This window comes from Diospyros lotus, chromosome 3 (assembly GCF_014633365.1).
Source record: "Diospyros lotus cultivar Yz01 chromosome 3, ASM1463336v1, whole genome shotgun sequence".
In the NCBI taxonomy this organism is placed as follows: Eukaryota; Viridiplantae; Streptophyta; class Magnoliopsida; order Ericales; family Ebenaceae; genus Diospyros; species Diospyros lotus.
The window spans coordinates 4,913,535-4,932,220 of record NC_068340.1 but is presented as its reverse complement, the minus strand read 5'-3'; the positions used below and the strand labels follow the sequence as shown (position 1 = coordinate 4,932,220).

General features: G+C 38.7%; 1 protein-coding gene across 3 annotated transcripts; it reads left to right on the top strand.

The window, feature by feature from the left end:
• The first annotated feature begins 1,029 nt into the window (after positions 1-1,029).
• On the top strand, positions 1,030-17,988 carry LOC127797157 (nucleolar GTP-binding protein 1-like). Of its 3 annotated transcripts, none has more exons than XM_052329761.1 (3): positions 1,030-1,159; positions 13,721-15,777; positions 17,440-17,988. In XM_052329761.1, the coding sequence occupies exon 2, from the start codon at positions 13,743-13,745 to the stop codon at positions 15,765-15,767; it is 2,025 nt and encodes a 674-aa protein (XP_052185721.1). In that variant the 5' UTR covers positions 1,030-1,159; positions 13,721-13,742; the 3' UTR covers positions 15,768-15,777; positions 17,440-17,988. The 3 variants fall into 3 exon arrangements, with proteins under 3 accessions (XP_052185721.1, XP_052185723.1, XP_052185722.1); XM_052329763.1 differs by having other exon boundaries at positions 17,355-17,988; XM_052329762.1 differs by having other exon boundaries at positions 1,035-1,159; positions 13,724-15,777.
• The last annotated feature ends 698 nt before the right edge of the window (positions 17,989-18,686 follow it).

Below are 18,686 nucleotides of genomic sequence, written 5' to 3'. Positions count from 1 at the left end.
CTATTCACCATACATTGATTCCCAAAAATAATATTTTCATTAATTTATTTTTTTATAAACACATAAAATATTTTGACCCATTTAATTTGGATAATGCCTGAAAAACTTTATATATAATAAAACTATTTTTCTCACAAAATTCTAAACTCATTAATTGGTCGTTACATATGAATTTACACTGAAAAATTAATTGACTGGGATGCCAATAAGTTTATCCCCTTTTTTTCTCTCTCATATTTTCTTTGTCTTTTATGGGCAAATCCATTGCATTGTGGGATCATCAATGACAATTTGTTTGTGTTTATCTTTTTTTTTGGTAATTTTAGGAAAGAGTAGAGCAATTGAGAGTATTTAAGGACAAAAAAGTATTTGTTATGTTGGAGTTAACCTCAAAGGTGATTATTGAAATTTTTGAAAATATAAGAATGGTCAATGACATTTTTAAAACTACAAAGTTATCACAAAACATACATGCCTTTTTGACACATATCGATTGTACTAAAGTGAATTATTAATCGCAATAAGGCAAGGTGACCACTAAAGTGTTCTAATTTGTGTCAATCGTCGACTCTCACTAACCACTAGTAGAGGAGAAAGAAGGCCATCACAAAAAATGTCTATCTTATGATAGTCGTATGTTGTATTTATTGAAAATTATCTTTTTAATGATGAGATATATAATAATCGCCACTAATAAAATTAGTGACAATATTTTTAATGGCTACCCTTTTGTTTACCACAAATGAATTATAGAGGATTTTTATGATTTTAATGGTGTAATTTAGGCAAACTTCAAGGATGCTATGTGAATTTTATTTTTTTATTTATTTATAAATAAAGATATACACAATGTGTATACATATATACATATATACACATACATTAAGCACATATATACATACACATGCATACAATGTGATCGGCTGTCTGGAATTTGGGCCGATAGAGTGGTCAGAGATTCTGTGGGCTTTGATTGCGGCCCAAATAAGAACTATAAGTTAATCCAACCCTATCCTCCGCACAAAACCTAATTCGGTCCAACACGCATATTCTCCCTTCCGCACCGCCCACGGCGACGCTTAGCGCCGTCTCCTACTCTTGCATTCCATAGTCGCTCCCAACATTGGCCGTTTCGTTCGAAGCACTCCGTCGTTATCGGGTTTGATTTCTCCCTTCTACCGTTTCAGTTTGATGAGTTTAGATGCGTTTGTGATTGTTTGATTGCTGCGTCTGGTTGCCTGCCAAGCGTAAGGACAGAAAGAAAGCGTGTCTAGTTTTAGCTACGCACTTTAGCATGTTAACTGTATACGATTGGTAAAGGTAGCCGTGGACTTGTAGAGGTGGTGGATTTCTAGGCTTGTTATCGGTTGATCTCCCTGAAAGTTGCAAAAGTTGGTTGTTGGATTGAACTAGGAATCGGTTTGTGTAGGGTGATGCCTGCGAAGGCTATGAGTGTGTGTAGGTGTATATACGTGTTATTGTTGTGAATGTTGGGTTATGTATATACTTGGAATTTGAAGGACTTAAGCTAGCTATTTCAATGATAATTGTTTAATTTGGTCGTGGTCTTCATATATGTATGTGTGTGTGTGTGTGTCTATATATATATATATTGTGGAATCTCTTATATTAATCACTATCACCTCGCTTTGTGTTAAGAATAAGGGATACATGGTGACGCTGGGAGAAGTGTCCTTCGGAAGGGAGGGTAGATTGTTTTAGGGGCAAACAGTTGCTGGAAGTAGGTATACGGAGCTGCATTTTGTTTCTCAGTGTTTTGCTGCACATGTTTGAACTTGGGCTCATATATTACTCCCTTACAGAACCGTAAGTTAAAGAATTAACTGATGTTAATAAACTAATTAATTTACATCTAAGGAGGAAGCTTATTGGGACTGTTCCAAGAAGTTGATTATATCTGTGATTTTTTCCATCATTAATTGGTGGTCATTGCTGACCTCATGTGTCCTGCACCTTCAGATGACTACTTATTTTATTTTCATTCTCTGGTTCTCAACATATCTTCTATGTTTTATTCAAGGCAACATTGTCTGCAATTTGTAATGAACTATGCCTTGACCAGTTGATGGAAAAGTCATTCATTTCCTTTAGTTCTACTCATAAAATTCATTTTTCTTCATTTTTTTTGAACTTTGCATGCTTAATATTACAAATATTCCTACAAAGTATTAGCATAATTTCATGATCCATAGAAAAACTAGTGTGAGACAAATAGTTAAACAAACTTGAAACATATTATTATTCAAAAATTAACCTTAAAAACATTAAGATTTTATCTTTTCACATAAACTTTAGGAGTATTAAATGAAGGTAAGCTTTGGTCATAAGTTCAAGTTGAAAAGAAACTTCATTAGTTGTGTTTTTCTTTTCTTCTTTGTTTAGAAAACATATAAAAGGTTTTTCCAGAAGTTCAGGACTTCAAACGCCAACTGCTACAGTGAAGAGGGATTTTGGAAACCATCAAAACAACAGAGACCTAGTCCAATTGAAAAGAAAAAGAGCTGCCGGGGACCAGGGTGGGGGGGGGGGGAGAATAGCAAACAAAGCAAACAATGTAAAATAGAAATAGATACAAGATATTATAATTTACAAAAAAGACAGCCTATTACATAAGATTAATGGTCCCTTGTGCTTGGAAATTTGTAACAGAGAGTCCCAATCAATCACCTGGGAAGATTATTGGGAGCAATAGTTCACTCCACTACTCCCATAATAATCTCTTTGGTTCATTATGTATTTGTATGAAGATGTAATAATTATATATATTGGCTTAAATGAAGTAAGCTTTTTTGATCAAAATGTAGAAATGGATTAAAAGCCACTTTATTTTTCCCACATGTATATGCATCTTTCTATGTCTGAATTTGAATGCATGTGGAAGCATTACTTAGTGCAAATGGTAAATACTTCAGCTGTCTAGCATGAGAATTGTCTTTAGGAGCATGAATGAAGGGTTAGGTATTGAAGCTTCATTAACTCTCCTAGCACCCTTGATTAACATGATCATGCAGTGGATAATGTATTTTAATTCATGAATTTAGTTGTGTTGTTATCATTGTTGTGCCCTTTTCTTGTAGTGGAAAAAGCAACCAGCATTAGGAGATCAAGAAAAGATATCATATTGGTTCCTTGGAGTCAAACATCCATTGACATGACATCTGAGTGCAGATTTTGAGTGTGTAGTGTATATTTTGGTAATAGCAGTTGGGACTACATTGGAATATTTTGTATTGCGTAGCTAGGATTGGATAATGTTGTGTCACGTGACCAGTAGGTTCGTTACTAAGGTGGGAGGATATGAGGGGAATACCAGGGTATTATTATAATAAGGGATATAAGGTAGTTATAGAAGATTGCAGAATATAATTCAAATGTTGGCGCCAAGGGTTGGTATATAAACCAACCTCCACGGCCCTCAGAGGCATCATGGGAATACAATTGACTCTATTTCTTCTCTCAATTCTCTTGATCTCTCTTTCCCTCTCAATTCTCTCACTCTCTCTCTTTGTCTTTCTATTTCTCTCTCTCTCTCTCTCTCCCTGTTTCACCAATTCCCATGCAATTCTCCATTGAATTATGAGAGAGTTTTGTTTGTTAGAATTAAATTCTGACAATTTGGTATCAGAGCAAGTTTTAGGTGATCGGAGGAGACTTTGGAGTGAGTTATGGCGAACAAAACTAGGATGAAGCAGATGGAGGCGCAACTCCAACAGGTGACAATATCGATGGTGGAGATGTAGAACTGTATGGGGGCGTTTGAGAATTTGGTGGAGAGGAGGATCGATGGAGCTATGAATTTGTGGTGCGAAGAGAGCAAAGTGCAAATTATTAGGTTGGAGGATCAGATGAGAGAGCATAGTCAAGCTCTTGGGGAACAGATGTAGCAATTTGTATTGATGCTCTCGCACTAAACTCAGGTAAGAATCTCGCCTGAATTTTCTCCTAGGGAGAGATCTGACCCAATCTTGAATGGCCAGGGAAGAAACTTCAGATTTGAAGGATCTATTGAATTGGAGACAAAACATCAGGAGATAATGGAGAATGTAGGAGTAAGTTGGCAAGGCAATGTAACCGGATCGAATCAGATTGGTTTTCCTATGCTCTGGATGGAGATCCCCTTATTCGATGGCCATAACCCAAGGTGGTGGGTGAGGCGATGCGAGAGGATGTTCAACCTCTACAATGTGGATGAACAACATAAGGTGACATTATCAACTGCTTATTTGAATGATGCGGGAGATGTGTGGTACCAAGGCTAGAGTGGAGTGAAGGAGGGGTGCTCCGGGGGGGGGGGGGGGATTTGTGGAGGGCCTCTATGAGCGGTTTGGTGAAAGAGGAATGTTAGATGTGGTGGAGGAATTTAATAAGTTGAGGCAAGAGGGATCTGTACAAGCCTATCAACATAAGTTTGAGGAGTTGAAGGCTCTCATGTTGATCTCAAATCCCACCCTTACGGAGGGATACTTCGTGTCAAGCTTCATCAGCGGCTTGAACGAAGAGTTGTGCTCCACCATTCAGATGTTTCAGCCTAAGACAATCCAATAAGCCGTAGAGTGTGTTAGACTACAAGAGTTAACTGTAGATGCACTAATGAAGAAGCAAAAGGGAGTGAAGAAGGGATGGCAGGTGATGCCCTTGCAACCAGATAGCAAGGGGTAGAGTAAAAATGGAGGAACACTAGGATAAGGCAACAAGGGGTTGGCACTCCCAGCACCCTCGCAACCATTAGCGGGAAAGTTGATAGAGCAGAGGCGTCTGACAGGCCTCTGTTTCAAATGCAAAGATAAGCACTCTCCTGGGCATCAGTGTAAACGTTAGTTGTTGCTATTCGAAGGAAATGAAAAAGATGATAGGGAAGAAGAGGAGGAATGCAATCAAGGTGAAGGAGAAAAGGAGAAGGTGGCGATTTCTCTGCATGCCTTAAGGGGAGTGACCACTAATAAGATCATAAAGGTGGTAGGGAGAGCAAGAGAGAGTAGTTTGATGATACTCATTGATAGCGGAAGCACTCAAGAAGTTGAATGTAGCCTAACAGGGACTCATCCCTTATCAGTCATGGTAGCCCATGGCTAGGAAGTATTGTGCAAATCTACATGTGTAGGGTTTTGTTGGCAGATGCAGGGGGAAGATTTTGAGGTTGATCTACGTTTACTGAAGTTAGGGGGATGTGATATGGTCTTAGGGGTGGACTGGATGAGAGAAGTCAGTCTGTTTTGACTTTAATAAGATGGAAGTGACCTTCGAAAAAGGAGGAAGAAGAATGAGTCTAACTGGCAACGTTGTGACAGGAACCTGTAAGTTAATCATATGCAAGAGGTTGCACAAATTGTTCAAGAGCAAATGGACACAAGTGGCCCAGTTTTTTTCCATACATGCTATTGAACAGGAGGAAAAAGCAGAGAATGATGGGAAGCTCATGTTGAATTCTAAGGACTCGACACAAACTCCTTGGGAGGTAAACCAACTTGACTCTCTTGATTTACTCTTAGTTGAATTTGGGGACTTGTTTGAGGAACCTAAGGCTCTACCACCTCAAAGGCCAAGAGACCACACCATCAACTTAAAACCCAATTCTGAGCCAGGTAACCTTTGTTCCTACATATACCCCCCAAAACAGAAAGCTAAAATTGAATGAATGATCAAACACATGCTGCACACGACTATCATTTGACCAAGTATCAGTCCTTAGGCCTCTCCCTCACTCCTAGTAAAAAGAAAGATGGCAGTTGGCGGTTATGTGTTGATTACATCCAACTCAATTCTCTCACAATAAAGAATAAATTCCCTATACTGATTATTGAGAACTTATTGGATGAATTACATGGAGTCAAAGTCTTCTCTAAACTTGACCTCCGATTAGGATATCATCAGATATGTATGCACCCTAATGATATCCACAAAATTACATTTAGAACCCATCAAGGGCATTACGAATTCTTGGTAATGTCTTTCGGATTAACCAAAGCCCCAACAACCTTTCAAGCCCTCATGAACCAAATATTTGAGCCTTACCTACGCCAATTTATTTTGGTATTCTTTGATAATATCCTAGTGTACAACCCTACTTTCTCCAAACACTTAAAGAGCACTTAAGGACCCCTTTACAAGTCCTTGGGTTCAATAAGCTGTACATTAAAAAGTCTAAATGTGCATTTGCACAAACCCAAGTGGAGTGTCTTGGCCACATTATTTTAGGGGCAAGAGTAAGCACAGACCCTCAAAAGGTAGCAGCCATGACTAGGGGTGAGCAAAAGTTCGGTTAAACCGAACTAACCGAATCGAATATAAGCTAAACAAAAATATATCGATGCTAATCATAAACAAACAACAATTTAAGCTAATTCTTCAGCTACCTTCTTTCCCTTAGAGCCGCTCGTCGAACTTGGAACGTTTGAATATTCCAGGGACATAGTCCAATTAGAAGATGAATCTTCTAGTGAGAAACTTCAAAAAACAGTTTATATCGATGCATGATCAGGTATAAAATGTATGAGAAGACAAGGAGAACTACTCCGAAGTGCCTCGTGAACACGTCAGCCTCCTCCAACGAGAGCTTTCTTAATGGCGCACGCACAACGCCTCTCGGGAGGTCCCTAACAATGTCACTTTGGCCCGACTTCATAGCACTCATGCAAGCACCACATCCATTGTTCCTTAGGCTCACGGTCTTCACCACGAGAGCTTTCTCGATGGCGCACGCATAGCGCCTCTCGGGGGATATCCGACTTTTGCGAGGGCCAACAACAAATAGGTACAACAGTATGACCACACGAATTTTATAAATGCAATAGTTAAAAAGCCAACAGCATATATTTTCCAGAAAAATACATTTCATATATGCAACATGATTTCACGTAAGAGAATAACAAGAGTTTACGTATAAGAACTTCATGAAACACGTTTCATGCAATAGAAGTCTCTCATAAGAGAATAAAAAATAGGATTTGGAGTATAGGAGTCTCATCTTGTTGGTTTATCTTTTCGACGGTATAATTTCACAGCAAACGGCCTAAGTTTCTGCAGAAAACACGCGTTTTGGTAAACCTAAGCTCAAATATTTTTATATGGGGTTGAGGGGCATTAAAGTAGGGGCATAACTGGAAAATTTGAAGGAAAATGGTCCCCTCACGCGCCTTCACGCGCAGCCACTTCCGGCACGTGTATCTCACGCGCTATTACCAGATTTCGGACAACATTGCGTTATTTTCGTATTTTGGCCATATCTCCCTCGTTTTAACTCCGATTCGACCCCTGTTTGAATCTACGCGACCCTCTCTTCCCCCTCAACAGAATTATAAAAAAAAAATCAGACTTACCTCGCTTTTTTGCTGACTGATTTTGGCAAACTCTGGCGAAGGCTCATAACTCCGACGAGGCTTGATCTTCCCCGGCTTCTCCTTTGATTTCTTCTCACCTTCTTGCCGAACTTCCTCCTCTCTATCTAGAGCAAACTCCTCCTCTTAGAGTGCCTCAACTCTCAAACTTGCTTGAAATGATTTGAGAACAACTCATGGTGCCTTTTTATAGATTTCTTCAACCAATCACATTATGTCACTTGTCACAATCTAAGCCATGAACTCCAAAGACTCAAATATATATTTGAATGGCTTTTGAAATCCAAAACTAGAATGGATTTAACTTTTGAAATCCAAGCTAACACCTCAAACTTCTTTCAAATAACACTTTGACCCTTATTTCAAGTCCTCAACTTTAATATTTTACCACATAAGCTCTTAATTTTTATTCTTATTTAGTTTGGATAATTTTTTAATTACAATTACACACTCAAACATCAAATTTATCGAGATACTTAAAATCTCAAAATTAATAATTCAAAATTACTTAATATATACGATTTCCCAAAGCCCCTTACCATCATTCGACTATTTTAGGCTACTACTTAGCTTAATTGAAAAACCATCTCTGATTTAATTTCTTTCAGCGTCATAAATCTCGCCTCGAGACGCTCGTCAAAAATATACCTTTATCCTCAGGTATCTAAGATCTAGGGCACTTCCTACGATTGATTTGGTCACTCGTTGCCATTTCAAACATATTTTTCGGTATTTTAAACTCACTTAAAATATGTGGCATCTTCATGAAAATATGAGGTATTATATTTTTGTACTCCTCTTCGTTCTTCTCTCTCTCTATCTCTTTCTCGAGTCTCGCCATTTCTTCTCTTCTCTTCGAGTTCGAATCTCTGGCGAAGACGAAGATGATGGCGAAGGCTCTTCGATGGTGATGGCAAAGACGAAGGCGATTCGATGCTTTGTAGATCAGGCACTGGCCGAAGGTTCTTCGTCTTCATCTCTTCTCTCTCCCTCCACCATCCGTTGTTGTTGCCGATGGCGAAGAAGAAGACGAAGGCCAGATCTACTAAAGGCCGGATCTACTTACCACGCGTCCTCTTCAGTAAGTTTTCGGCTACTTCTCTTTTACATTGAAAGTTTGAAACGTAAATCTACTAAAATCCAACCATTAGATGCTTTTAATTTTTGGGTATGTGGGTCACCGTGGTTGGGGGAATCCGATGATCAGAACCGATCATCGAAATCGCCGGTCGGCTAGGTGGTCGGCAGCAACAGCAAGGCCGGTCTCTTGCAATCATCTTAGGCTCAGTTCGATTTTCGGTTCGGTTAGTATGGTTTATGTTTCGGTTAGTTCGGTTTGTCGGCCGGTTCGGTTATTGCATATGGTTCGGTTCGGTTCATAATTTTTGATCGGTTCGGTTCGGTTATAATCGATTGCTCACCCCTAGCCATGACTGCTTGCCCAAGACTTGCTAATGTGAAAGCCCTGAGGGGATTCTTGGGCCTTACCAGGTACTACCGAAGGTTTGTAAAGGACTATGGCATCATCAGTAAGCCATTGACAAAGTTGTTGAAGAAGGAAGGATTCCATTGAGGTGAGAGGGCGGAGGAAGCTTTTGGAAGACTGAAAATAGCCTTGAGCGAGGTCCCTAAATTAAGTTTCCTGGATTTCAATCAACCATTTGTATTGGAGATAGATGCAAGTGATTGTGGGGTGGGGGTAGTTCTGATGCAGAGGGGGCAGGTCACTAGCTTTTATCAACCAAGCATTGGCCCCTAAACATTTGGGTCTTAGTGTATATGATAAGGAACTTCTCGCTGTTCTAATATTAGTAGAGAAGTGGAGATAGTATCTTGAAGGGGGAAGGTTCATCATAAGGACTGATTATGAGAGTCTAAAGTTTCTGTTGCAGCAAAAGCTTCATACGCATCTCCAAAGAAAAGGTATGTCAAAACTAATGAGACTTGATTATGTCATTCAATACACGAAAGGTTATGAGAACAAAACAGCCGATGCTCTCTCTTGGTGCTTGGAGGAAGGAGCTTCAGCTGCTTTTACTTCCCTTACACCTGATTGGTTCTTGGAAGTAACATCCAGCCATGATAAGGGAGAGTGGACCAAGAAGCTTATGGAGCAACTTACTATTGACCCAAATAGTAGACCTAGCTATACATTGAAGAATGGATTGTTACGGTACAAGGAGAGAATGGTGATTGGGGAGGATGAATCCCTCGGGAAGAAGGTATTGGTAGCACTCCATGACTTTCCTGTTGGAGGACATTCGAGTGTGTAGAATGCATATGGCAAGATTAAACAACTATTTTACTGGCCAGGATTGAAAAAGGTTGTAAGAGAATATGTGAAGGGCTGTGACACTTACAACAGGTGTAAACACGAAAGCATCCACCCTCCAGGAATGTTGCAACCTCTACCCATACCTGATCAGGCGTGGACCAATATCAATATGGATTTTGTAGAGGGCTTGCCAAAATTAGAAGGTAGGGATTGTGTATTGGTGGTGGTTGATAGGTAATGAAGTATGCTCATTTCTTGAGTTTATCTCATCCCTTCACTGCACAAGAGGTGGCTAGGGTGTTTCTAGACCAAGTGGGCAAGTTACATGGGCTGCCTCAGGTAATTGTTTTAGATAGGGACAAAATTTTCACAAGCTTACTTTGGAAAGAACTCATAAAATCCCTAGGAACTTAGCTACACATGTCTTCCTCCTATCATCTGGAGATGGATGGGCAGATTGAGAGGATCAGTTAGTGCCTAGAAACTTATTTAAGGTGTGTGTGCCTAATGCATCCAACCGGGTGGCATAAATGGCTTCCTTTGGCACAATGGTGGTACAACACTAGCCATCATTCCTCCCTGAAAATGACACCGTTTGAAGCAATCTTCGGGTACAAACCTCCTCTATTACCAATGGGTGGAAGCCATAACTTAGTGGCTACAGTGGACAATTATTTGGCTTAGAGGCAGCAGATGGTGCACACCCTAAAGAATGACTTAGCTAATGCACAAAACCGAATGAAACAGTTTGTTGACAAGAGAAGGAGTGAGAGATCTTTCTTTGTGGGGGATAAGGTGTATTTGAAGTTGAGGCAAGCCTAATTGAAGACTATGTCGCCTAATGCGGTAACTAAGCTCAACCCCAAATTTTATGGTCCTTATGAAGTGATAGCTCAGGTGGGTAAGGTTGACTATAGACTACAACTCCCAGAGGGATCTTGTATCCACCTAGTGTTTCATGTATCACTCCTTAAGCTCTTGCTTGGCAATAGTCCTGTAAGTTCTATTCTACCTCTAACAGCTCAAACTACTCAACAAGAGGCAAAACCTATAGCCATAGTGAGCAAAAGGGTCATTTACAAGTAGAAGGTGCCAGTCACACAAGTGTTAGTGCGTTGGTCCAACCTCCGCCTAGAAAACAACGCCTGGGAGTACCTACCTAATCTCTTGAAGTAGTTTCCTTGGGCAACAGGGTTACTTTAACTTACTTTGAGGACAAGTAAGGTTTCAAGCAGGGGGGGGGGGGAATTGTTACGTGACTAGCAGGTTGGTTACTAAGGTGGGAGGATATAAGGGGAATATCAGGGTATTATCGTAATAAGGGATAGAAGGTAGTTATAGAAGACTGCAAAACATAATTCAAATGTAATTTAAATGTTGGCGCCAAGAATTGGTATATAAGCCAACCTCTGCGGCCCTCAGAGGCATCATGGGAATACAATTGACTCTATTTCCTCTCTCAATTCTCTCGATCTCTTTTTCCCTCTCTCTCTCTCTCTGTCTTTCTATTCCCCCCTCTCTCTCTTTGTTTCACCAATTCCCGCGCAATTCTCCATTGAATTGTGAGAGAATTTTTTGCCAGAATTGAATTCTGACATGTTGCTTACATTTTGATGAGAAAATCCTGGTTATTTAAAATATTACATAATTTTATCTCAAAGTATTGAGTAAAGGCTTATGTGTTCCTTCAGGTCAAGGCATGGGGTTCACGGCTGCTCCATCTCCCATGTGGGATGTCATACTCACTATTGGCCTGTAGATGACCCTGGTAAACCCTTTTTCTAACTTGAAGGCCAAGCTTAGAGAGAGGGATTGAAAAGGGGTATTTTTGTCAGAAGTTTAGCTGAGGTTAGATGGGTGATACGAGGGAGCAATTATTATCTCCTCATCTGGTGCACAAGTGTCTTAGAAGTTCTTGGTCAGGACACATCTTGAGAAGCTGTATTTCAAAAGAGGTCTCATGAGTTATGGGTGGTGGTGCCCTTAATTTTTCTTAGTTCTAGGGGTTTATATGGAGGCCTTTTGACTACTTGGGTCTTTTCTATCAATTTATACATGATTGCCAATTTAGACAACCAGATAAATAAGAAGACACCAGTTGAGTCCCTAGGGTCCGGTGGCAAAGCAAGTTGTTTTGTGATAATATCTTTTCTTCAGTTGGATTAATTACCTTTGGCCATTTATAGTTAAACATTAAAAGTTGACGAGAAATCCATTTATTGGTATTTGATACTAATACAATATGATTCATAGTCTCTTTATAGTAGCTGTCATTTATCATTGGTTCATAATTGAGTATTCGTCTAGTATCTGTGTTCTACTCAAGATGCTGAAGATTCTCAAATAGGTAACTTTTAGATTGTAGATAACTTTGTTTTGCTTTCCTTTCATATTCTATTTGTGCTCATTGGTGGTGTTGATGTCTAGTTTTCCTAGTGTTGATGTTGCACTGTTAAAAGTTGTCTAGAGTATAGGATAAGAAGATAAGTGAAAGCAGTGTATTTTTAGGGCCAATAAAGCATTAAATAGAAGTTTATGTTGTTGTAATTAGTGATAGTTGGGGGGTTAAACTGTAAATATTCAATAATCTTCATTGGGATATCTGCCCACTGTTATAAATAGAGAGCTAGGGGTAGCAAGCAAAAGAGAGTTCTCAGTTTTTCTATTTGTAACAAGTACTGATTGCTGGAGAGAAATGCTAGAGTTTGATAGCTTTGTAATCTTGGGGCGAAGATTTGGTGTACTCAGGAAATAGAAGGGAGAGAATCAACTGTGTAACTGATCATTCTTTCTGATTAAAAGAAGGTTGTTCGAGGAGGTTCAAAACTGGATGTAGGGTTATCCTAACAAGGCAATCCAAACCAGGATAAAATCTGGTATTTGTGGTTCGTGTTTTCTGGTTCTTATTTGTTTCATTCTGTTTTGTAATTTCTGTTGAATCCATTATTTTTGTTCTTAAGTTCAAGTCCGTGAGCGTGTGTGATTGAGTGTGGCAGAATTCTTGTCCAGAAAAACAATTTTAGTGACCCTAGGTATAACATGCACCACCAAGAAAACACTTTCTTATTTATTTTTCTGAGGATGGAGTACAAATTTAGGCACGTACTTTGGCCCAGGGGCTAAATTGTCCCTCATACTTTGGAAAGGACCAAATAAGCCCTCATACATTCAAACTTGAGGCCAAATTAGCCCTTCTACTTTCAAAAGGGCCAAATAAACCCTTCTACTTTCAAACTAGAGGTCAAAGGTAGTTGAAGTATAAAAAAGAATGCCCTGAGCAACCCAAACCCTCAATCTCACCTCACAATCGTGTTTATAGAGTCATTTGCAATTGAAGACCCCTACCTCACAAATTGAACCCAGGGGCAGAGCATGTGTGATGAGATTGGAACTTTGATTTGGATTTGATTTTTGGGGTAAGGGTTTGCTTTGGGGTAGAGTTAACTCCATTAATGGAATATAAATGTTGTTGGATGGTATTTAGATGACGCTTTAGGGTAGAGTTAACTCCATTAATTGAATATAAATGTTGTTGGATGGTATTTAGACGATGCCCGCCCATTGTATGGGGTAACCTGGCCTTGAGTCCAAAATTACGAGTGCATATTTTGGCCTTTTGAGGGGGGGGGGGGGTTAATTTGGCACGTTTTTATATCAAACTGTTGAGCAGTTGAAAAAAGTAATACTTTTAGGTTCCTTTAAGTCCTTTTTCACATATTTATTTTTTGTTTTCCTTTTACAAATTATTCCACTGAGTAGTTGTGGGAAAAATGATTATGTTAAACTTCTACCCCTTTTTTTACATTAGATGCATCCCAATTGCACACTTGGCAATGAAAAGGAGTCTTAGTACATGATTTTTTTGTTTGAGTTTTTTTATATAGTTTGGATGTCATTTTGAAGTGTGATATCTCTTTTCATCATTATTTTTCTTTTTTATTGGGTAAGTTATGCACTCTGGTGCATTTACTCCTTTAGTATGCATTTGACTAGTTTGTACAGATTGATATACCTTTGTGTTGTTCTTGAAAGTTTTGAATGCTTATTTTATTCATCCCATGCTCATATTTTTTTCATGTCTTGATTGTAGAAGGAACTGCAAGCCATAAATCATGGTACAATACAATTTCAAGAAGATAACAGTTGTTCCCACTAAGAATGATTTCATTGATATCATACTGTCTCGAACTCAGCGTCAAACGCCAACTGTTGTTCACAAAGGTTATGCCATCTCCCGCATTCGTCAGTTTTACATGCGCAAAGTGAAGTACACCCAGCAGAACTTCCATGAGAAGCTTTCCACTATTATTGAGGAGTTCCCTCGGCTTGATGATATTCACCCTTTCTATGGAGACCTTCTTCATGTTCTGTACAACAAAGATCACTACAAGCTTGCCCTTGGTCAAATCAATACTGCAAGGAATCTCATTGGTAAGGTTGCAAAGGATTATGTGAAATTGTTAAAGTATGGAGACTCACTTTATCGGTGCAAGGCTCTAAAGGTTGCTGCTCTTGGTCGCATGTGTACTGTAATAAAGAGGGTAGGCCCTAGTTTGGCATACCTTGAGCAGATTAGGCAGCACATGGCAAGGCTGCCTTCAATTGATCCAAATACACGGACAATCTTGATTTGTGGGTATCCAAATGTGGGCAAGAGTTCATTCATCAACAAGATCACTAGGGCTGATGTGGATGTCCAACCTTATGCTTTCACAACTAAGTCTCTCTTCGTAGGCCATACAGATTATAAATACCTAAGATATCAGGTGATAGATACTCCAGGGATATTGGACAGGCCATTTGAAGATCGAAATATCATTGAGATGTGCAGCATCACAGCTCTGGCACATTTACGAGCTGCTGTGCTTTTCTTTCTGGATATATCTGGATCGTGTGGATACAGTATTGCTCAACAGGCTGCTCTTTTCCATAGTATCAAGTCCTTGTTCATGAACAAACCCTTGATACTAGTCTGTAATAAAACAGATTTACAGCCATTGGATGGCATATCTGAAGAAGATATGCAATTGGTCATGGAGATGAAAGATGAAGCTATGAAGACACTGGCAGCTCTAGGTGGGGACCCTACAAGTGATGAGGGTGTACTGTTGACCATGAGTGCTTTGACTGAAGAGGGGGTAATTGCAGTGAAGAATGCAGCTTGTGAGAGGTTATTGAATCAAAGGGTGGAGTTGAAAATGAAGTCAAAGAAGATAAATGATTGTTTGAATCGCTTTCATGTTGCAATGCCAAAACCACGTGATCAGAAAGAAAGACCACCTTGTATACCCCAGGCAGTCTTGGAAGCTAAGGCTAAGAAAGAAATTGAGAAAGAGAAGAGAAAACTTGAGAGGGATTTGGAGAATGAGAATGGTGGGGCGGGTGTATATTCTGCTAGCTTGAAGAAGCATTACATTTTAGCAAATGACGAGTGGAAAGAAGATATAATGCCAGAAATCCTTGACGGGCATAATGTCTTTGATTTTGTTGATCCTGATATCGTGCAGAGGCTTGAGGAGCTGGAGCAGGAAGAAGGTCTTCAACAGCAGAAGGGGGAAGATGATGATTTTGACATAGATGGCCAGGAACTGACTCTTGAAGAGCAAGAAGCACTTGCAGAGATTCGTAAGAAGAAAAGTTTGCTTATTCAACAGCATAGGATCAAGAAGAGCACTGCAGAGAGCAGACCAACTGTACCAAGGAAATTTGACAAAGACAAGAAATTCACATCTGGGAGAATGGGAAGGCAGTTGTCAGCTTTGGGTCTTGATCCAACTCTGGCAATTGATCGAGCCCGCAGCCGATCTAGGGGTCGTAAGAGGGAGAGATCCATTGACCGAAGAGATACTGATGTGGGTAATGCCATGGACATTGATGTTGACCAGCCCAATAAGAAGCTTCGCGTGAGGTCTACATCCAGGTCAAGGTCAAGATCACGTGTACCAAGTGAGGTTGGCCCAATTGAGGGCTTCAAAGATGGTGCCCAGAAGGTAAAGGCTCTAAAATTGGCTGAGAAATCTGTCAGGAAGAGGAACAAGGATGCTCGACGGGGAGAGGCAGATAGAGTCATTCCTACTCTGAAGCCAAAGCATCTGTTTTCTGGGAAGCGCTCTATTGGAAAAACCAGTAGACGGTGATGAAATTGAGGTGCAACTTACACCTGAATGCATTTAGTTTTTGATATTCTCACATTGTCTGTCTTCAGCATGTTTTTTATTTTTTTCTTTTTCTGAGTTCTTGCTATGTTTTTCTACAGCTTGTTTTCTTCTCTTTTAGTTCTGTTTATCATTCTCCTGGTTGTTTTTGTTGTTTTCCTCTTTCAATTATATTTATCTGCGGCCATTTGCAATGTTTGAATTTCTTTGTTCTTTACTCTTCTGTGTTGTTTTTCTTTCTGTGAAATTGTACCGTAATAGTTATATTTGGAAAGAAAATCATTTTATCAGTGTGAGATTGAACCCTCTGGAACATTCCCCATTTCATGCTTAAGAATCTAGTCTGTTGCTTGTGGTAAATGTTGTTAGGAGGAATACTGACTTGTCTTGTCCTGTTTGAACTTTTTCATTTTTTTTTTGGTGGCAGTAATTACCTTTGTTTTTAGCAGGTATGCTCAGGCATTTTTTCATCTTTCTTTAGTATTTTTATTCCAGCTTATGTAATGCATGCTGAGAGAATTTGTTTTGTAAAATAAATTTAAGATGGACGGTTTTGGGCTATCAGTAAAAGTATTTGTTCAATCTCACTCGGAATCCCGAATCCTATGGCATAGTGCATCCCTTTCTAGACTTTTTTTGCCCCCTTCTGATATATTTCAGTACTGAAATTAGTGACTATGGGATGGGGTGGGGTGGGGGAAGCGGGTGACAAAGAAAGAGACTCTAAGGAGATGGAAGCACTAGATCTCTGTAAGAGAACATGAATGGCTTTCTCATAGCTGTACGTGCACATGCTATCCATGTATATAAATCGTGGATGCTGGTCTTCCCTCAGTTCACAAATTTTTGAATGTAGCATAAATTTTGAATCACTTTGCTAATTTTTGAAACTGACACATTGAAGGCAACCAGAGTATTTGGTTATACCTTTTCATTTCTTAGTGGTTCTAAAATGGGTCTCTATAGACTTTGGGCATTCCATATGGTCCAATCAAGTTTAGTATGTAATCTAAGACCCACCCCCAAAATTTGACTTGCCAAACTGGAAATCACCACTGGAGCTCATATTCTAATTTCACTGAATACTGTAGAGATTGAAATGGAAAGTGAATTGATCTGACTGCAAATAGCTTTTATATTTTATAGGCAACTGTGTGATGCTTTGTGAAAAATAGATGTGTGTGCGTGAGTCTATTCATATCAATGTAAACTCATTACCTAGTAATATTACTTTTCAACTAATGCTATCTCAACATAATGCTTTTGTGCTTACAACTAATGTATGCACATATATATGTTTATGCTATTACTAACTTCCATGATCGATCTTACATATTTTATATTGGATGGTTTCCCGTTCATGATTGATGAGTCAATTACTTATATCCAAGAACTTGATTTCCCAATCCTTTTAGCCATTACCATCTGTACCATTGGAAATTGTAGCTAATGCACTGTTATTGGAATTGTTCTCTCAATATTGGCCTAAACTTAAGAATTATGAGAGAAGTTGTTCATAGAGATTATGTTTCTTCCTTTATTCTGTGTGAAAATGTCTGTTGGTTTCAGGTTATCAAGATTGCCTTGCAGCTTTTGGATGGTGAAATCTGCATGATTTGATTTTAATTACCATACATGCTGTGTGTTCTTTTAGGGAATGATAACCCGCCTGGACATATCCTGCTGCTACCGAGCGCGGTTGGTTTCTGGACCATGTTCCTTACTTTCCTCGGATTTGCTTGGACTTCCTGAGATGTTGATGTTGAATGAGCGTGTGCTGAAAATTTTGTTTCTGAGTAGAAACTGCTGCCAAAACCGGCTTATAGACCAGATTTTTGTGAAGTTAACGTCTGAGCGTCGTCTTTGTTTTCATTATATTTCCATATGGCTGGCTGGCTGGCTGGCTTACCCTCTTTGTTGCCGGGATAAGAAATGTGTTTTTGGTGCTTATTAATTTGTGAACTGATACTCTATTTATTACTTCGTGTTTAGGACTAAGAGTTCAGTTTTTGTTTACTTGACATTTGGATTATTATTGAGGGAGATAAAGTGAACCCATCTGCTCAGGCTCTGATGTTCTTTCTGTTGGTAGCGAGCGGAGCGGGCAGTTGTGTTGGTGGAGGCCTTCAGTTTTCGGTTTTTTAATTTTTAGTTATGGTATTATCTTTTATATTCAGTTTTTAAAAGGTTCGCATTTGATGGATGATTCAGTTGTTGTACTTAAATATGCCAAAATTGAATTTGAATCATACATAGCAAAAAGAAAACAATAGTTTGAATCATAATTAAGAAATTAAGATTTATAATTGTGACAGACAAATGGGCTATCTTTTGATGATCTCCAAAAGAAATAAAAGAAAGAATATTGAAAACTGAAACCCAAAAGAAAATGAGTTTTGAAGCAAATTGAGTAGAAGTTTGTAATTATAAGCAGTGGTTAATTGTGTGGTGGATGATATAAAATTTGAGAGTTTGCTCAAAGTAAAATTTTATATTTTTAATTTTAGTCATTTATAAATTATATTTATCATATATATTATGTTTTTTAATCCATTTAACATTATAACTCTTATCTCATTCTATAAATTCATCAAACAGAGTGCATCTCATTTACTCACATGTGAAAGTGTTAATCTGTGTTCAATGAATCTTATTTTTTAAATAAATATTTAATGTGAATTAAATACTTTAATATGAACTATTGTATCATTCATATTTATTAGAGATAAATTTATTAAATTAAATTAAAATATTTTAATATAAACTAAAATTAAATTGAAATACTTTTTGGATATTGTCTCTTAGGATTATCTTAGTGGTCAGTAGGGAATAGTGGACAGTTTGAAGTTTTAAGTTTGAATTTATTTTTTGCATAATTACTGTAAATCAAATTTAAATTTA